The 22,454-nt window shown below is 38.5% G+C and overlaps 1 protein-coding gene across 1 annotated transcript; it reads right to left on the bottom strand.

Moving 5' to 3' along the window:
- Positions 1-7,358: 7,358 nt before the first annotated feature.
- On the bottom strand, positions 7,359-8,822 carry LOC138312479 (uncharacterized). Its single transcript, XM_069253338.1, has 2 exons — positions 8,436-8,822; positions 7,359-8,207 (listed from the first exon to the last, which is right to left on the bottom strand). The coding sequence occupies exons 1-2, from the start codon at positions 8,820-8,822 to the stop codon at positions 7,359-7,361; spliced, it is 1,236 nt and encodes a 411-aa protein (XP_069109439.1).
- Between the last annotated feature and the right edge of the window lie 13,632 nt (positions 8,823-22,454).

Here is a 22,454-nt window from a genome sequence, read left to right on the forward strand (position 1 = left end):
ACTATCAAAACAAGAGCAGACGATTTTAGTATTTTTCTTCGGGTACAAAAAGTTACTTTACATCATTACCACCATTAAAAAGTTTGAGCTTCTAATTTTACTTCAAGTTAAAACTATGAAAAAATAATTAATTGCATCCCGAAAAAAATTCCGTGGCACTATATCTTACATGGAATGAAGTAATGATTGCGCATGCACCAAAGGCGAAATAAATTATTTCACATTATTTTTTGTGTTAATTAGGCATATATATACACGATTAAACATCAATTATTGTTCAAATGATGAATATCATTTTTATGCTCTGTCGGCGGGTGGAGCATCTTTTAAATATTACCCTTTCAAAAACTTTCCCAACGGTAGAAAAAGAAGAGCAATGGGATGATAGTTTTATATAGAATGTCTATCTCCTTTTTTAAAGAGAGGCATAACTTTAGCCATTTTCCATACATTTGGAAATATATACAGGTACATTGTAGATAGAGAAAAATTAAAAAGAACCTCAAGAGGTTTACAAACTGGATCAGTCGTGTATTTAAGCATATGGTGACTTTATACCATATTCACCTGAAGCTTTTCCAAGCTTTAAATTAATTAAAACATCACACAAGGACCTCTTTCACGAACAATGGAAATTTGCCCATGTGTTTAGAAAATTCAAAAGGTCCCAGGGGCCTGTGCTGTTGCCCAGTAGAGGTGTATGACAGGGTTCCCTTTTTGATCCAAAAAGGTATCAAAATAATGTTTAATGTCATAAAACTGTATTATTTTCTGAAAAATATAAATAATTACATATTATGATTACAAATATGTAGGCAAAATGTAACAAATAAAATTTTGGTTACATTTTTAAGACAGAAAATGTCGAAATTTTGAGGACATAGTTTGTTTTTTTAAACATAATATTGATATGATTGGAAAGGCTTACAAATTATATAATGTAATGTTGAGTATTAAAAGGAATATATCATATGTGCTAACTACTTAAATCAGATGACACATATACATTTTTGTATGTATTCATTGTTGTATGTATCACTGGACATGATTATTAATTGCTTTTTGAAGGATATTTTCTTAAGTTTCAAGTTCCCACAGCGAAATTTGGCTAAGGTTTGTCGATGTTTATAGTTCATTATTAACGTCACATATGGTTCCGGAGCAAGATTATTTTTATACGTTCGGTAGGTCCTAAGTTTATTTCCTGTTGTCTTGACCAGAGTCGTTCCACATTTGTCTATACCAGTTAGTTACATCCTCCTGTTTGAATACTAGTTTTGCATTATTGAGACCTGATATATAACAAGGGGTAGGTTCTAATAGAGAGTTCAAGTTCCGTATATTTAACATGGGTTCCACTCGTTTATCCCAGCTTCTTCCTCGAGAGAGTGACCAGATATGAATTGTTTTATGAGACGCCGGGGTTCACATCACTTGAGTTTTAGCCAAAGCCTACATACTTCTATTTTCTGTTTCGTTGCACACGAGTTCCACCCAAGGTCGCCTCTTGTCGCCAGGTTTGAAGCATTTTTTCGGAGCCAAGGAAGTAGCGCCCGGCCTTGTTTTGCACGGTTTGAACAAAACGGTAAGAGTTAATTCCCCATATACCGGCACAGTAGAAAAGTACGGGCTCCACTAACGATTCATAAAGGTTCTTAAAAACACCAAACGACATGCCACCCGCGAATCTAAATTTGCTGTATAGTGCGCCGAGTGCTCGACTTGCTGATTTCGCTAGTTCCTTGACAGTAAGCTCCATGTCTAAGTGTTCAAGTATTTATAGCGATCGGTAGTCTGGATATTAAGATCGCCACATGTGAACTGGAAATTCGATTTTGGTACACTTTTGTTTCTAAAGTGAATAAATATGACATATGATACACCACTCTGGTTTTGTGAAAAAATAATCAAATCTTAATGATGAATATTTGACCAATCCATATAAAAACATCAAGCTGTTAGGCAGATGCCCAATTCTGCAGAAAACAGATACTGTAGGTCCTGGAAAATTAAGTTTAATTGAAGGCTTAATTTGCATATCTATCAGCAGTCTAATGTCTGGTGGTCGGGTGACTGACTTTGATATCTGCAATTATTTCAAGAATATTCAACTAATGTATATAATTTGTTTGACATTCTTCTTAATTAAAATTCCTACATAAATTCAACAATTACAAAATAAAGAAAGCATTTAAGTATATATTATATTCATTAAAAATGAGTTTTTGTCCTACACTCTTGACTCTTGTGTTGCACAGTTATATATGTATAGTGAAACCATGCACACATGAGGGCAGCCTTATGAATAATCATTTTAAAACATAACTATAATGTACACAGAAAGAAACTCAGATAAGTTTATTTTTAACTCTAAGAGCTGTAAGCCTTAAGTAATTCCAATTTGTATTTTCATTAACAGTGTTTATGTAAGTTGGACAGAGGAGTGTATATTCTACACAGAGGCTGTGTGAATTCCACCAATCAGAAAGCAGGCTTCCCATGACTGCATACACACAAATGCAGTAATGGGAATGTCACATTTTGATTGGTCCGAAGGAATATTGTTTGACATTCTTTTTAATTAAAAATCCCTACATAAAATAAACAATTTCAAAGTAAAGAAAGCATTTAAGACTTATATTCATTAGATCCCAGAGGGATCTTGGCGCCCACCAAAGAATGATCTATGTCTGACAATGGAAAGAGGGATCTTTTCCCTGCTTTTCAAACTTTTTCAAACACACTACATATAAAATTTGAGACAGATTGCTATAGTACTTTCTAAGAAATAGTGGTAACAAACTTCAACAATGAAATCTAAGATGGTGGCCGGTTGACCATCTTGTTTACCGATCAGACCGAAAGGTATTATGGATCAGTCCTAAAAGGTACTATGCACAACTAGGGTACAAGGGGAAACAACGCATGGAATTTGAGAAAGATACCTTCAGTATTTTCTGAGAAATAGCGATAACAAACTTTAACTATCAAAATCCAAGATGGCCGTCAGTCGGTCATCTTTTTTTTTTTTTTTACCGATCGGTCCCAAAATGCAATATTCACAACTAGGGTCCTAGGGGAACCTGTATATGAAATTTGAGAAAGATCCCTTTCGCACTTTTAGAGAAATAGCGGTAACAAACTTTAACTATCAAAATCCAATATGGCCGCCTGTCGGCCATCTTGTTGACCGATCTGTCCCAAAATGCAATATGCACAACTAGGGTCCTAGGGGAACCTGTTTATGAAATTTGAGAAAGATCCCTTCAGCACTTATTGAGAAATAGCGGTAACAAACTTTAACTATCAAAAATCCAAGATGGCCACCTGTCGGCCATCTTGTTGACCGATCGGTCCCAAAATGCAAATATGCATAACTAGGGTCCTAGGGGAACCTGTATATGAAATTTGAGAAAGATCCCTTGAGCACTTATTGAGAAATAGTGGTAACAAACTTAAACTATCAAAATCCAAGATGGCGCCTGTCGGCCATCTTGTTGACCGATCGGTCCCAAAATGCAATATGCACAACTAGGGTCCTAGGGGAACCTACATATGAAATTTTGAGAAAGATCCCTTTGATACTTTCTGAGAAATAGTGGTAACAAGAATTGTTAACGGACGGACGGACGGACGGACCACGGACCACGGTTTTGGTTTGGTTTATTTTTTACGTCCTATTAACAGCCAGGGTCATGTAAGGACGTGCCAGGTTTGTTATGGTGGAGGAAAGGCCGGAGTACCCGGGAAGTAAAAACCATCGGGACCAGCGGTCAGTACCTGGAAACTGCCCCACATGGGATTCGAACAGGCATCCCAGAGGTGGAGGGCTTGTGGTAATATGTCGGGGACATCTTAACCACTCGGCCACCGCGGCCCCATGAACCACGGACCACGGACGAAAGGCGATTTGAATAGCCCACCATCTGATGATGGTGGGCTAAAAAGAATTTTTGTCCTACACTCTTGACTCGTGTTGCACACTTATGATGTAGGTAAAACCATGCACACATGTGAGATAAGCAGCCTTATCAAATAATCATTTTAAAGAATTATTATGATGTACACAGAAAGAAGCTCTGAAACTGTTTACTTTTTAACTCTGAGGTTCTATAAGTCTTATATATTTATCTCAATTTGTATTATCATTAACAGTTTATATAAGTTGGAGCAAGAGGAGTCACAACCAGATGTTGATTGTATGAACATGTATACATATGTAGATTCTACAGAGGATTTGATTGTGAAATGTACATGTATGTATACACATGTTATTGGAGTATGTGGATTTCCACCAATCATAAGGCAAGCTTCCCATGACCAGCATGACATGCATTAATAGGGAATGCAACATTTTGATTGGTCAAAAAGGAATATTGTTTCAATAAATAATGGATTTTACATGAATGGAAGTTTATGAATTGAAAATGGTTTAAGAGGTCACCACTAGATTGTCATTGTGGGGCACAGGGTTCCTACTCAGTAACAAACACATTATCGATAAACCGGGTAGCATGTAATACAAAACGCCTAAGTCGAGTTGTATTAAAAAATTGGTGTATCATTAATGTTTTTTGTACACACAGAATATTTAACATTAAAATAACATGAAATAAATCTAAACTTTACAACTTGTTTTTTTTTTTTTTTATTTATTTCTAGATATTACACAATTCATTATTTTGAAACATTTTGTGAAATATATTTACATCATTTCTAATGTATATCACTCATTAGCATCGGTGATTTCGATTGTGGATAAATCTCTGATTGTCTTTCACAAAGCTGTTACAAACATATCAGGATACTGTAACGAAGTGAATTGTAGATCATCATACGTGATGAAGTTAGTTGGACTTTTGTTAAAATTTGGTTTATTATATTCAATTTTATAGTTGTAAAAGATCAGATCATTGCTTTGAACATTAAAACGTAAGTTTTAGTACTATAACGATGTGTTATAAGAATCAAAGATCCACATTTCGTTATACTGACGAAGGGACCCTACGACAGCTATGACGGAGGCGGAAATCGTTACAATACATATGAAAGTTTAAGCTTTTATACATAGAATTTACGGCATACATGCATTTTTTCGTATTGAAACTGTTTAACACAAGCCATAAATGAGATACTCGCTTGTGTATAGAAAGAATTTGGAAAGACAGCAAAGACTAGAGATGAGAACACATACACTAACAGGATGCTGACAGGAAAAAATCAACGTAACTGTTACAAGCTGATGCTATATAGCCTAGATGGATATACGCGGGTATTTCATTTCTACGACTGTTTTATGTATTAAAAATCGACGGATTATTGTGCACAAATGTTTTTTATTAATATTTGATAATTTCGAAATTCCGTCAACCTATTATGCTTGCACCAAAACAACAGTGCTGTATCTACGTTTACTCGTTTTTATCTAGTATATAGTGATTTGGACTCGGGACGCAATGTAGACATATATTTATGATTTCAGCAAGGCTTTTGACAAGGTATGTACTGCACAAACTACGACAATATGGGATTGGAGGAAAACTACTAGCCTGGATTAAAGCCTTTTTGGAGGACTAACTAAACAGAGAGTTAAGATTAATGAAAGCTTGTCTGACCCCTTACCGGTGACTAGCGGGTACCCAGGGAAGTGTCCTCGGACCGACACTTTTTTCTTGTCTATGTGAATGACATGCCAGACATTGATCAACTTGTACCATCAAACTATTCGCAGATGACACAAAACTGTCAAAAGGAATCCACTCAGACCTTGATAGACTAAATCTCCAAGATAACATCAATATAATTGTGTGAATGGACACAAACTTGGTTGATGAAACTGAACATATCAAAATGCAAATACATGTATCTGGAAGTAGGTACCACTCAGGGGAAACCATCAATACCAGCTCCAGCAGGACGGGACCACCTCTCTGATACAAAAAGTGTCGTCAGAGAAAGACCTGGGAGTCTACATGGACCATTCCCTTCAATTCTCAGTTCATGCTAACCAAGCCAGCACCAAAGCAAATATGATGATCGGACTTGTTTTCAGAACATTTTCCAATATGAGCCCTGAAATTTTTCCTGACCTTATATAAAACGCTCATTAGACCACACCTTGAGTATGCCACGCCAGTAACATCTCCTATACTTCAAAAGGACAAAATTACCATCAAAATGTTCAAAGAAGTCCCACAATAAGAATACCCACATTAAAAGATCTCTCATATGAAGAAAGATTAAAAAGACTTGGACTTCCTACTTTGGAATATCACAGGATGAGAGCGGATATTAATCCAAAACATTCAAAATCTCTGAAAGGTGAACTAGATATGCCTAGTTGTTGACAAGCTCTTCCAGGAAACAGGTCAAAGAATAACAAGGGGGCACCTTCCATGGAAAATATATTAAAAAACAACGGTCGGATTACAAAGAACTGATCACTTTTTCAGTAATAGAATTGAGTGAACACTTGAGAATTCATTGCCCCAGAAAAGACAGTCCACATTCTACCTCCGTCCTACAGCATCAAATAAACTAAAAGCCTTAAAAAAGTGCATGGCCATCCAGCACAAAGTTAAATTTAAAACCCTCTTTCACAATAGGAAGGCTGACTAGCTGTTTGAAAATTTATAAATTACAATGTAAGCATGAAGATTGTCTAGTAACATACATCGTATGTATGGACTATAGACTTAAATATGTTTACATCATCTCCTTGGATGATATCACTATAACCATCAATGAACAAGCATGGAATAAGCCTGCAAAAGAAGTGAAGAAGTACCTTACAGTGTTTTTCTTTTTAATCACAAGAACTGTACATATATTGTATATATTTATTTTTATCGAGCAACCGGAAGTCCATTCCTAAAGGGCATTTATCAGGACATCTCGGCACTTGGAGACCTCATTCATTTCTAAGTACGCGTTGTACGCTATGCATTAGTAAAGGGAAAGAACTATTAACACATCTAAACAAGTGACATTAAACACTTTGTACCTTGAGCGAATCTTGAGCGAATCTAAAACTCTGAGATGGGAACTGTGATGTTGGAAGAATAACTCTCTCTCAAGATGGCTGTCACATAACTGATTTATTGCATTTACGCGGGAGTCGCTTATGAACACAAAAACAAAACAATGACAGGGCCGCTTAGGCGCTTAAAAAATAGAAGTCAATATGTTACATCTCCCTTTTTAGCACTTCAGTCTGTAATTAAACAGTTAACCATAAATGCAATTACTTTATACGTTTTGTGAACCATTTAAGGAACATTTTAGCACTTTAAGAACCCTTTTAACACAATTCTAACTTTAACGAGAAAAAAGAAAACACTTTTTCTTAACACTGTCAGTCAGTTAGCAAGATCATAGCCATCTAGGTGCTTTGGCGTGTGGATAACCCTTCCAGATCTAGTCGTCCTGGTGGTAGGTCCTTGGGGTGCCGGTGCTGGTGGTTCACAGCATTGATCATCAGATTCGAACTGACATTCCGGAGTGTTAGAGTCAATGTTCGGATTTTTGGACACAATTGGAGTGTTGGTGTCCAAATACGCTTCAGAGTCATTAGAGACTTGCGGCGTGATGCTGACGTTAGACTTCCGCAGGAATTTACGATTGCGACGGATTGCGCGTGGCGTTTTTACCAGATATGACCGTGGTGTCTTATCAACACCTTCGACGATTGCCGGCGACCATCCTTCGTCGGTTTTCAACTGAATCGTCTCCCCTGGTTTTAGCTCGGGTAACACTTTCGACTGACGATCATAATATTTCTTCTGAGTCATTTGTCGTTGCATTAGGGACGACTGTTGATTTGTAGGTTTGACCGATGGATCTAGAATGTTCGTGGCCATGGGGATGGTTCCCCGTAATTGACGATTCATCGCCAGTTGAGCTGGCGACAAGCCTATTCCCTCGATCGGTGAAGCGCGGTAGTCCAAAAGTGCAAGACTCATGTCAATCTTACTGTCCTCTGCCTTTTTCATAAGATTTTTGATGGTTTGGACACATCGTTCAGCTTGACCGTTTGATTGGGGGTATTTAGGACTTGAGGTCCTGTGTTCAAATCCCCACTCAGTGGCGAAATCTGCGAACGTTCGTGATGAAAATTGAGGACCATTGTCGGAGAATACGATTTCCGGGATTCCGTGCCTTGCGAATATGGACTTGAGAGCGGCAACTGTAGCACTGCTCTCTGTAGGCTATGTAGATGAACAACCTCCGGAAACTTTGAATAGTAGTCCACACAGAGGAGATAGTTCTTCTCGTGAAACTCAAACAGATCTACACCAACCTTCATGAATGGACGTGACGGTGGTTCATGAGGGATAAGTGGTTCCTTCGTGTTCGCCTTTTGGTATTTGGCGCAAATTTCACATCGCAACACAATATCTTCGATTTCGGAGTTGAGTCCGGGCCAGAATACTAACTCGCGAGCACGCTGTTTGCATTTCACAACACCTAGGTGTGATTCGTGAATTTTCAGTAACAGTCTCGCGTCGTAGGGTTTTTGGAATGACAATTCGCTGCCCTCGGTACACTAATCCATCGATTACGCTCAACTCGTCGCTGAATGTTGAATACGGCGACAGCTCGGGCTGTTTTTCGTTTCCGGCCATCCGTTGTTCTATTGCAAGTATGAGTCTCTGGAGAGTCTCATCCTTCGCTGTCTCAGATTTTAGCTGCGTCAGCTTTTCTGGTTGTAACACACTTAATGTTGTGCGGATTTCGAGTGTTGCGACTTCGAGTTCCTCGTCAATGAGGTTTTCAGGCATTTCTGGGAGGTAAGCTCTACTGAGAGCATCAGAGATGTACATTTCTCTGCCAGCTTGTAGACTAGTTCTATGTCATACCGTTGCAGGCGCATAAGCATGCGTTGCAGACGAGGAGTTGTCATATGAATCGGCTTTTTATGTATCGCGACGAGGGGCTTGTGGTCTGTTTCGACTGTCACTTTTCGACCAAAGATGTAGTGATGAAATTTTTCGCATCCATATAACAACCGCTAACATTTCACGCTCTATCTGTGCATAACGTGTTTGTGTTTCAGTGAGGGCTCGAGATCCATACGCGACCGGTTGACCTGACTGAAGTAGGGACTGCGCCAAGCCCTTTTGAGCTGGCGTCAACATTGATGGTGACCTCTTCTCTGACATCGTAGAATTTAAGAACAGGTGCCTGTGTAACGAGAGTTTGTAAGTGTTTTATAGGCTTTTTTCCTGCTCTGGGCCCCAGTTGAATTCAATGTCGTTTCGGAGTAGAAATCCTCAATGGCGCGGAAACTTCGGATTTGGTTAGGAATAAATTTTCCAAGATACTGCACCGCTCCTAAGAATCGCCTTACACCATTTTTGTCGACTGGTCTGGGCATTTCCTTTATTGCCCTGACCTTCTCGGGATCAACTTTCAAGCCGTCCTTACTGATTGTGTGTCCCACATACCTCACCTCGGTTTTACGGAGTTCACATTTCAATTTGTTTGAGTTTTAAGTTACGTTCACACGTGCTCGATGTAACATTAAACGTACGCGTTTCGTCGTGTTGTTTGTCATCCTCGCCCCATACCAGGATATCATCAACAACGCACTCTACACCTGGGATACCTTCGAAGATTTCTTTCATTTTCTTGCAGAAAACTTCACTCGAACTGTTAATGCCGAAAGGCAGGCGGCAGTATCTGTAACGCCCAAAGGGAGTGTTAAATGTTAATAGCTTTGAGCTCTCCTCATCAAGCTCGATTTGCCAGAAACCGTTTGTCGCATCAAATTTGGAGAAAACCTTCGCGTTAGGTAGTCGGGCTACCACATCTTCGATAGTCTCCATGGGGTAATGTTCCCTCTTTATAGCCATGTTCAAATCACGTGGATCTATGCACACACGCGTTTTTTCAGGTTTGAGAACGACGACCATACTGTGAACCCAATCAGTGGGCTCATCTTCCTTAACGAGAACACCTAAACCCTCCATGCGTTCTAGTTCTGTTTTTACTCTCTGGCGGAGTGGCTCTGCTACTTTCCTCGGTGGGTGTACACTTGGTGTAACGTTTGGGTCAGTTTTTATGTGATATTTACCTGCGATCTTTCCAAGACCTTCGAAAACATCTCCAAACTCATCCAAAATGTCATTTTTGGAAAGCGGTGCGCTTACAGGTTTCGATTCGACTGTGTGAATTCGTTGAATCGTACCGAGAGAACAACATGCCTTTTTGCCGAGTATAGCCGGACAGTCATTATCGACGACATGGAATTTCAGTGAAAATTCCTGCTCGCGAAACCTTACTGGTAATTGCGCTGTACCGAGTGGTTTTATACGATGACCTCCAAAACCGACTAAACCGTCCCGAGTGGGCTTTAACGATGTTTCACAGTTCATTTTTGTCCATTACGCGTTTAGGTATGACATTGGCGTCCGCCCCTGTGTCCAACTTGAATTTTACAAACTGATTACCAAACTGTAATGTTTCGAACCACTCATTGTCACGTGCCCCTGTGCTCGAGATTGTGCCTAAGAATAAATCCTTTGAATAACTTTTCGTCACAACTAACAGTGTGTAGTTTCTTCTGTCGAGTGTTATTGTGGCTATTATTGCCAGACCTACATAAGTTGGCGAAATGGTTCATACGGCCACACGTGTTGTGACATTCTTTACCGAAAGCTGGGCAAACGGCAGAGCTACGTTCATGTTCATGTCCACAGTTTCGACAATTAACGAGCGAAAGTTTGTTTTGTCGTGCTTGTGGTTGTTGTTGTTGTTGTTGGGCTGGGGTTGGGGTTGTTTTGTCTTTTTATTTCCATACTGTTTACGGCGAGGGCCAGATTGTTTATGTACTGTGTGTACGGAAGCTTCATCCGCTTGTGGATTTTTAAGCATGCTGACCTGGGCACTGCTTATTTCCTGAGCTCTACAGAAATCAACGGCTTTTGTGAGTGGAAGATCAGTCTCACGAAGTAATCTGACACGTGTACCTTCGTCTCGGATGCCACAAACGATCCTATCCCTAATGAGACTGTCTGTAAGCTCGTTGAAATCACAGTTCTTGGCCTTGTTTTTGAGATCTGTGACGAACGAGTCAATCGTTTCATTTACACTTGAGATCGAGTGAAAAACAATGTCTGAGGTATGTTAAATTTTTGCGAGGTTCACAATACTCATAAAACTTTGTTTTTAGTACATCGAGTTTTTCTTTGTCACCTTCAGCGATCGTGAAAGTGTTTATACACACGGCGGGCTTCAATTCCAGCTACGTGGAGAAATGTCTCGACTTGGACTTTACCCGACTTTTCCTCTATACCTGAGGCAGTCATGTACAATTCAAACCCTTGTACCCATTCTTTCCAATTTTCGGACAAGTTTCCTTCTAAATTTAGGGCTCCTGGAGGCTTAAGTTGCTCCATATTTCTTCTTTGACACCATGTGATGATGGAAGAATAACTCTCTCTCAAGATGGCTGTCACATAAAACTGATTTATTGCATTTACGCGGGAGTCGCTTATGAACACAAAACAAAACAATGACAGGGCCGCTTAGGCGCTTAAAAATAGAAGTCAATATGTTACAGGAACTTAGTTTACATGTACCAAACAACCGGAACTCCTGTTGCGCGCTAGGCATTATGGGATATTGTAATCTCGAGTATGACCAGTCCATCGTACTGTACATGTACATTGCTATCTCGACAAGGAAGTGTTTTACGTTAAGACCATAATAGTCCAATGCAAACCGCCAAGAATGGAAAGTTTGGTATCTGTTGTATTTCTACTTGGAGTGCTACTAGGTAAGTTATGTATAACATGGTGTTGTGGTCATAGTATTGTTTCATCTGTTCTATATACTCCAACAATGTTAGAGGTATAGCACGACGAGACACTTTTGGAACATTACGGTCGTGTCTAACCTCTAACTTCCGATAGGCCATTTACCCGATGCTGAGGGTAACATTTTCAAAGTTTGGATTGTGACAATAAAAACATTTAAATCATATATAAATCGTCATCAATGTCAAATACCTACCTCTTTTTCATAAATCAACAAGTATTTTTGACAAAATCAGCAGTAAAATCCATCTAAAACAAATCTCCTAACGTAAACTTTCATGACCCAGACAAAACTTCATGATGAAAGCGATCCGACCGGTAAATAGAAAAAACGAATTGCAAAGTCCCAAAACGCTTGATCTGCCTTTACTTTTACTTGCATGCTGCCCGCTTGAATTCACGTTCCGTTTTTAGCTCACTTGGCCCAAAGGGCCGGTGAGCTTAAATGTCATGGTGCGGCGTCCGTCGTCCGTCGTCCATCTGTCCGTCAACATTTCCTTTAAATCGCTACTAGTCATAGAGTTCTGCATGGATTGTAACCAAAATTTGGCCAGAAAACATCCTAGGGGGAAGGGGAACAGAACTTGTATAAATTTTTGCTCTGACCCCCTGGGGGGCAGGAGGGGCGGGGCCCAATAGGGGAAATAGAGGTAAATCCTATAAATCACTACTTGTCCTAGAGTTCTGCATGGATTGTAACCAAATTTGGCCAGAAACATTCTTAGGGGAATAGGAACAGAACTTATATAAATTTTGGCTCTGACCCCCCAGGGGCAGGAGGGGCGGGGCCCAATAGGGGAAATAGAGGTAAATCCTATAAATCGCTTCTTGTCCTAGAGTTCTGCATGGATTGAAACCAAATTTGGCCAGAAACATCCTTGGGGAAGGAGAATAGAACTTGTATAAATTTTGGCTCTGACCCCCTGGGGGCAGGAGGGGCGGGGCCCAATAGGGAAATTTAGGTAAATCCTATAAATCGCTACTAGTCTTAGAGTTCTGCTTGGAGTTTAACCAAATTTGGCCCAGAAACATCCTTGGGGTTAACAGAATTCCTATAATTTTTGGCTCTGACCCCCTTGAGCAGAAAGAGTGGGGCCCAATAGGGGGAATTAGAGGTAAATATTCAAATTCCTTCAGAAAAGAAACAATGAACCTTACTAGGCATTACAAACCAGGTGAGCGATACAGGCCCTCTGGGCCTCTTGTTTTGTAGTAAGTAGCCCGCCATATTTAAAACTAGGTCAAAATGTTCCGGAAGAGATTCATCATATCTAATCTGCTAAAATACTATTTTATGAGGCCCCAAGTTATGGTTTTCCTAGATAAATGGGATAATTAATACATAACTGTAAGTACACGTCAATGTGTATCACACTGTATAGAGCAAGAGTAATAAATGATTTATTGCACTTTTCATTCCGCCTTCATCTGACGTCAGGAAGCTGCATCAAAGAAATAGGCGGGCTTCGGAAATGAGAGTCAGGCTAGACACAGAAACGTACTCTCTTGGCTGACCATGCATCGACTCTCATGAAAAGTTATGGGTAGTACTGTTTCATAGTACATGTACATGTAACCTAAGTTAGGCCTACTCCAACGTTAGGACAGGTTAGGGCTCAAACCCTCGCTCATATGGGTAACAGTTATGTTACCCATTTGAGAGTCACAGATACCTGTTTGCAGTACATCAATAAGTTACCGCAAATTGAGTACTTATGTGAAAAGAAAACGCATAATGTTGCGCCGTGTGTTTTAAAAATTATTATCAAAAAAAGGGCACGTCATAATTTTTAGAATGCATTACAACTGATCAAAGACTCTTATGTTTCTGTGGGTGAAATATCAAATTCTGTTGTCTAACTTTGTTTTAAGATGACAATTTAGGTGCTCTCCATTGACTTCAGTGTATAGTCTAGCACGGAAATTCAGTGCAAATGTCATGGTTGTAATGAGTTTTACCTGTTTTCTATTTTTAGCACCATAGTAAGCAATGGAGGTGGTTTTTTTTGTTGACTTTTTACCAAAATTGAGACAATGAAGTTTGTCCTATTTTGATTAATAATATAGTCTACTATGTTGTGTTTTACTAATGGTGCCATGTCAAAATTATTACGCCTTTTTTTGTGATAAAAAAGTTTAAAACAACTTCAATGCATTTTCTTACAAAATATTCCTCATTTGGGTAACTTAATTGATTTACTCAAACAGGTAACTGTTACTTTCAAATGGGTAACTGTTACCCATATTGCATTGCAGGGTTGTGCCCAACCTGCTTAATCTAACAAAATCTAAATTTCAACCAATCAGATGCCTCCATTAGGTAACCATGGTACAGCCCACAGCTTTTTTTAAACTGATTCCATTTGATAAGGCATACCTGAAAAAACCCAAGGTACCAGATTTCGTCAGCTTATTCCTGACAACACATTTTAATTAATTTCGACCAATATCAGAAAGGCCTTTATTTCGTTACCATGTGCAATACTGAACTTTTCGAAAAGGCTGCCAGGTTATTCGACATACCTTTAAAATCCCTCATGTACTAATTTTTTCAGCTTAATCGAACAAAATTGTAAAATATCAAACCACATACGAGGCCTCCATTCAGGTTAACGCCATGACAACACTCAGCCGTTTTCAGACTGTGTTGCCATGTCGATAAGCAAACTCTCATAATCGCATGTGTAGCCAATTTTAATCTGATTGCTGAATCAATAACTTAAATTTTGAACCCTATATAGTCCTAAATTGATTATTATATAGTCTACTCAAGTTGAGTTACTAAGGTGTCTCTGCCATGTCTGAAATTAATTATGCGCTTCTTTTTTGTTCGATAAATGAAGTTTTAAAACAATCTTTCATCGCATTTTTCTTACAGTAATAATTCCCCTCATTTGGAGGTAACAAAATTGATTACTCAAACAGGTAAACCAGTTTTACTATAGAATGGGTAACAGATACCAATATGCATTGCAGTGTTTTAGCTCCGTACCTGCTTAATCTAACTCATAAATCTAAAATTTTCAACCAATATTTCAAGTTGACCTCCATTATGGTAACCAAGCACAGCTACAGGCTGTTGTTATTAACTGAATCCATCGTTTGATTAAGCATAACTCCAAAACCCCAAATGTTATGTGCAATTTTATAGATTATTCTGGACAACAATTTTAATTTCGACCTAATCAGATGTCCCTATTTATTTCGTTACTGTCGGCAACTTGAAATTTTCGAATAGCTGCCAGGTTATTCGCACAAGATCTTTAACCCCCCCTTGATACTAATATTTCCATTGGCTTAATCGTAACAAAAGTTTTAAATTTTCAAACCAATAAACGATGCCTCCATTAGTGTATACCATGATTCAACACTGCTTCTCACAAACCTGTTGGCCGATGTCCGATAATCATGAAATAAATAAATTCCCTGTGTTTTGTTACCAATTGTTTAAGCTTGATTCTGACAGCACCTATCTTAATTTTTGAAACCAATCCATGAGGCCCTTTATTTCGTTCTCTCATCGGCAACTGGTATGCTTTTTGAAATAATGCTGCCTATGTGAACATGTGCTCATTCGGCTGACCCACAAATAAACAACATATAAAGACTTAATTTTCATCCGCAAATCTCCAACTCCAAAATCTCAAAACCGGAAATTGGGCTCTGCGCGCACATTCCTTGGACTATCCTGATTAGGAAAAAAAAAAAAATTAATGCCAATCACAAATCCCACACCCTAATGAAGTATGTATGGTGAAGGTTTCGCTGGATAACCTCGGCAAAGTAATTTCAGAAGAAACATGCATGCGGAAAACAATGAGTGCGGAAAGGAAAAGTGGAAGAGAAATACCAGAATAAAAATAATTAATAAAACCTACATAGTATATACCTTGGTCTCATTTAACTAACATAAATAGTGCTAGTTATAAAGGTAATAGAGTACGAATAGACTACTTAGGAGCCAAAGGCCTAAACTGGTTCATTTGTACCTAGAAGCTAAAAGAAACGGAACTTGTTGAAATCAACGCGGGGCAGCTATGCAATAGTTAAAGCAGTAAATGCAGAACAAGCGTTTTGGGACACTTTGCCAATTCTGATTTTGTCTATATACCGCGGTCCGTTAACGCTTTACATCATGATAAGTATTGTCCTGCGGTTCATGAAAGATAAGCCTGGCAAAAATCATAATATAGCGAATTAAGTTGTAGATATAGTCTTGAAATGGTTAGAGCAGTCTCTTCGATTGAGGAGTGCAACCTAGATAAGTAAGTCCATCATCTATGACGTGGACATTTGTTCAGGAACATTTCATGCAAGTTGAGTTTCATGCCAAATCGCACCGGTAAAGATCTTGTGTGTAAGAGTCAAAAAAGTGTGGTTTTATCAAGATGGCATGCTGTTGTGGTTGGCCATCTAGGAATTTAGATCAATCCCGATTAAAAGGCAACACTTTGGGTGTATTGTCCGGACCATGTCAGTATACAGTTTCCATGCGTAGTTGATGTAGCCATAATATTGCACCGTGCCCCCTACCCCCCCCCGAACTTGCATAAGGGGATGTTCATAAATGTATTTTCAAGGAAGGCGACTCGTGGGCGGCCAGCTCCTAGAGAATATTCCGGATGACAAATGCCCGGAAGAGAATAACAACACATTAGTCTTGGTACCATTGTATGGTAATCCGATTTCATGTGGCCTTTAAGACCTAAAATCTGCGACGCTTTAGACACTTGAGAAGAATGTTCAATATGTGTTGTTCAAAGATGCGCGAGCTGTTGTGGCTCATATTTCTCGGTGTATATTGTTGCATGTTTTGAACTTTCCGAAATAAGAACAACACTTTGTCTGGACTCGAATTGTTTACGGAATCGATATCATGAATCGAGTTATAGGGCAAATTCTCTGTCACGATTAGAACGTAGAGCATATAGTATCGAAATATTTGTGTTTCCAAGATATTTTCCCCCCCCCCCCCCCCCCCCCCCCCCCCCCCCCCCCCCCCCCCCCCCCCCCCCCCCTTCTGTCTGTGGCTAGCCATCTTGGATTTCGGGATCGATCCTGAAAAAAATAAGAAACACTTCCCGGTCTAGTGGACCGATCACCATGGATCATTATTACAGTTGAGTATATCAAGTCACTCAAATCCCACTCGGTCAAACTTAGAGAGAGAGAGATTGAAAATGTTGTTGAATAAAGTGTTTCGGTACGGTTGGAATCGGAGATCACAGACAACGGCACCAACTTGGTGACGACGTGCATCATACGAAGAATGTAAGACTAATAGGGATTAGGGTTAGGTGTTTATGATTTAATTCGCTGATCTTGGCGAAGATCAGAGAATGAGTATTATTTGGTGTTGTTCCATGACAAAATTAATGATCTTTTAATTTAGCATACCTTTTAGTGATACAAATCAACTTTTTTATGCTCATCGCTGAAATCCGAAATGCATATAAATTCATACTTGGAATGTGTTTAACACTACTGGTGTTGTGATTCTCGCGTTGAATAACCTATAGCGCCGGATATGGGTGGTGCCATGTAGTTCATATAATATTTGTCATTGTCTTTGATTTCAAGTTATGTGGTATTCTTTTGATATTTTAATATATAGGTTACTATAATCACAAGGTCATCAATATACACTAAGTCGTGTTTGTACATGTGAGATCCAAAGATTTAATTTGAACAATTTCCACAGTGATCATCGGCAGCGTCATATGGAACCGTACTATCACTTCGTTACATAGAAACGTCCTTTTTTGGGGACGTGGATGTGGCCCACATTGAGTAGAAGGCGCAGCTATGTTTTGCTATGTCACAAGGGGGGCACACAGAGCTCATAAATATGTGTATTAATTCGCTTGTTGTTTACAATTGTTGTTTATTTCTGATAGTTTTAAACAGAATACTGTATAACATGTTCGTTTGTTGAGGTGTTTGGTTAGTAAACTATACTTCTTACTCATCGTGTGTCACTAATAATTGTTTGATGTCCAAATGCATGCTTACAATACAATATAGACTGAAGGCGTGTTCGCTCAATTGCTGTCAGCATTTCATGATTATCAATTTTAGACTTGGGCATAACTATTCATAGGAACTTCCTGGTATAATAAAACACGACGTTGTTGAAACTTGTTGGTGTACCCAATCAAAAATGAAATGAAAATGAATCGAACATATTGTTGAACGGGACTATATGAGTGGTGGGTTATTTCTTTCGGGTGCATGTATGGAAAGGGTCAGACATCATGACTGCCACAACCACCATAGACTTGCGAAACAACAAATTTTGAACTTTGGCTGAAAACTGTACTACTTAAAGATGCTCCCGACCGCTGACAAATAGATATTTAGTTCACTATCAAAAACCAGGAGCAGACGATTAAGTATATTTCCGTTACAGTAACAAAAGTTATTTACATATGACACCAATACGCCAAATTGAGAAGTTTCAGCATTTTAAATTTTTTGCTTCTCAAGTTAAATATATTGAACAAATAAATAAATTGATCTCCGGAATAAAATTTCCCATGGCACACGTCTATATACTACGGTATATGGAATGGAAGTACTGATTGCGCCCTGCACCAATAGGCAAAATAATCTTTTTGATTGTTATTTTTATGTGTTTAATTAGGACATAATACACACCTATTAATCACACAGATTATTGCCTTCAAATGAATTAATATGCATTTAAATTTATGCTGGTGGGCGGAGGTGGAGCTATGTTCTTTAAATGATTCCTGACATGGCCAGATACGAAAGTGTTGTAAATATTCAGGTCCGAACCGAAATATTTAATATGGCGTGTTGCTGCATGCAACCAACTGCTATATTGAGTCATACCATTTTTGAACTTTCTTCTCTAGTTCAACCAAGTGCGATTTTGGCTGAAAATCTTGGCCTGAGAGTTTATCCTCGCTCCCTGGGGTTCCGATGAGTGAGTTTGGCTAAAGAGTTTCAGCGCAAATGTCAGCTTGGTAGAAAACCTTGGTGAGCTTTTGCAATCATCTTGGATTTTGGGATTTGACTTCCTTGCCAATAATAAACAGCAATGCTGATTGTTAGAGGCATACACGTGTTTGTTAGAAACACGTGCGCTAATCCATGGGGATGTGTGTATGTTTATAGAACTTCAAATCCGCTCTCTGTATGCAGATAAAGGTACGATAGCGATTTAATAGCGGGCAATGGGAGCTAATTACGGGCAAAGATTTCTTTGTGGTTATATATGACTATATTAAAATGGCATAATGCAAACGATAAAGTTAAATGTGTACATGTTCAAATCGCATCAGGTAATTGTGTGTGCTATAAAATATAACAATTTTGAATTAGCGCTGGATATCATGTTGGTATCTGGTAAGTATAACATACACGATTATAGTTTGTGAGTGGTAGATCACTTAAAAAGAAGGCTACACACATGCATTGTGCACGTACATACACTTTTGCCATATCTTAGTATCCCATTTTGATCCCTGCGTCTAGACAGTGGTATTTTGATAGTGTCTTCTGGCTACGGTAATGGCAGAGAGATTGAATTTCAACCATTTTTGAAAAATAAAATCATGGACTGACGGTGGGATACACTAATTCACAGTTTGATATAAATTAGACTAAACCAGGAGTGTAACAGTGATGCAGGCACCTGTTTGTATAGACACGCAGTTGGTGTTGGTGTTCCAGCTGGGAATGGTAGTAGTCAGGGCTCATCTCGCAAGATATGACCAATCGGGTCAGCTACATTTAGGTAATTTGCTTCAGTTACGTCTCCGATCACTTACACGTTACCTGAAGGGTTGTTATGGACAAGGATAAGTGGACCATGGTAGTATAAGGTGTTAATTGTGAAATAACTCAACAATTACAAGTGTTAATAAGTTAAGTGTATATGCATAATGAATAAAGTGTAGTCAATTTTAATTGAATAAGCAGCTAGTCAATAGTAATTAGTAATATATATAAATTAATGTAAATTAACCCCTTGCACATCCCCTCTAAAAATGTCCTCTCTAATCTCCCATCCCCCCTCCTCCCACCCCCCCCCCTCTGTGGAAATGCGGGAAAAGTGTAAATTGGTGGGTGAAGAAAATAAGAAAAAAATTCAGAGCTAAAATATAGTAATATGCAGGAAGTCATACAAACGTGATCGCTCATTACATAATCCGCCTTTTGCTCCAGTTCGTCGTCTTTCTGTCTTTACTGAGCCAAAAAAATGTAAAATATACAATGTTTGCAACATCATGATCCAAAATGGCTCTGGTAGGAAATTTTGCATTGCAATGAAATTTTGTGCAGAGCGACCATCCATGTCCATGTGAAGTGTCAACAATGATAATTTGTATGAATAATTTATGGTCTCCGTAGGCCCCCAAGGAGCCTGTAGTGTGGATGGGTCAAAAAGGGGTCAATATAACTGGTTAAAACTTCAAAAAACCTTCTTTTGAAATTTCCAGAAATGTGGGGTTTATGGTTTACTAGAAAAGGTCAAGTTTATCAAAATACTGTTCTCTATAGATGAGAAAAGGTTATTGATGTGTTCCTTTAACAAGTAACATTCGTAGAATTATATTACCCCTGGTGTCTATCAGCGTGTTCCCTCTTGGATTGAGGGATGGTGTAAAGTTGTTTACCTCAGTAGTTATATTATTATAAAGCTTCGCGGAAATCAACTATTTTTGAGTCAGTTATTCTGGTCCACCTTGGTATGAATATGATATAAGTGGTAAGTCAAATGTTGTCCCAGCAATTATGATCAGTATGTCAAGGCTCACTTTGAATCCTATTATACAATTTTTTCCAGGTGAGCGTCCACTAGCTGACCCCATGACCAGGGCCTGGAGGTTGCGTGCGTACCAAATATTGTGGGTCGCGACTGTATTTAGGTGTGATAAAAACTACAAATATCTTCTTCTGAAATATCCAGTAAATTGATTAGATAGAAGACAAATACTTACAAGCAAAGAGTGGAAAGCGTCTTAATGTGACAATGTTTAATCCAGATAGTTTTTATAGGATAAAAAAAAATAAAATATGAAATGCGAGCATTGTTTTGCTACAATTATCTAATATGATATTGATTCGTCATACTAAGTTAAGAATTATATTAGCCTTAGGTATAGTAATTATGTGATAATGTCATTATACTCTATATTTGGTCATATCTTGTACCCGCTGGATGTCACTCCAAGGGGAGAGGCCTAAAATGGGATCCATAATATATGATTTTTAATTCGCGCCATTTCTCAAACCGGATACGAATTGAATAAAATATAAGTCATTTCTGTGAAAAATAATAAAAATTCTGATCCATACCCAGTAATTGACTGAACCAGTCTTACTTCTTGTTTATAGGTTTTATCTAACATAAGCGTGACCTTAATGGAAGTCCTCTTAATCCAAAAATTGTTGAATTTCATAGGCCCATATAGCCCTGGGATCGTCATATTTTCCCACATGGAGGAAGTGTTCAAATAATTAAACTATTGCTCTTTGTAGTAGTTAAAAACACTTTGAAATCTCTGTTTTATTTAATACCCAAAGTTTAAGATTATAGCATATTAAAGGATATGGTCTTTGGCAAATGAAATTATAACATGTATACGATAAATTGAGAAATTTGTTATCCTTTTGTCATAGTATGTATAATCTTCAGTGTTATTTTCGATGTGCATACAGTCGAAACAATCATGGTGTTGTCAGTTGCCTAGCTTGACCAATGAAAATATCTTCCTCTGAAAAGATCAGATAGCGTAAGTCAAGCTCATTTGTTCAGATAAGAACATGAGTGTCATTTTTTTTCCAGAACGAATATGGGCAGCCATTGCAACAAATAGAAGCGTGCTCAAACAAAATGTCAGGTAGAACTGACTTTTGATCTACAAGGTAGTTTTCGATCCGCGACCAGCCCGTTCCTATCTTGGGTTTTTGATAGTATAGTAGTTTTGTTTGCTGCTTAGTTCTCGTTAGATAAAGTTTACTGAAGAGTAATTCTCTCTATCAAATTTTCATATATGTGGTGTTACCCTAGACAATTTGGTGTCCCAGTTTTTACATATTTGCGATTTTGTTAATTTCTGAATCTGATCTACTAAGTCGTATCTCTCCGTAGCGACGTCGCCATCTTGGATTTTGATATGTTATTACCGCTATTCTCGCTTCAGTATACAACTGTAGGGGATATTTATATCAAATTGTACATATAGGTAGGTTGTCACCCTTGGAGAGCTCGCAAGTTGTATGCAACATCTATAGATTTCAGATATCATTGGTGAAGTTTTGATAACTGCCTGTCTTATTAGAAAAGGTTACTAGAACGGTCGATTTCTGATCCAAATGAATAAATATTATGGATTTGAAAATCGTTTGAAAAGTAAGGGCAAAGATCCCTCATTTTGTTTCAATTGTCAGACATATGATCATTCTTTGAGTGGTCACCAATGATCCTCTCTGGGATCTACATAGTGAAACCTAGCTCAAACTGCAGGAGAGTGTCAGTGGAGATTATGCCATGCAATAAAATTCTGCACTTAAAGAAAACTATTTGTCTGTGTTTTATTTAAAGCCATTCCCTGACACTATCTTGAAAACCAAGCAACACATCTGGAATCTGCTATCGCTGAT

Source organism: Argopecten irradians, unplaced genomic scaffold, assembly GCF_041381155.1.
Source record: "Argopecten irradians isolate NY unplaced genomic scaffold, Ai_NY scaffold_0334, whole genome shotgun sequence".
Classification (NCBI taxonomy): Eukaryota; Metazoa; Mollusca; class Bivalvia; order Pectinida; family Pectinidae; genus Argopecten; species Argopecten irradians.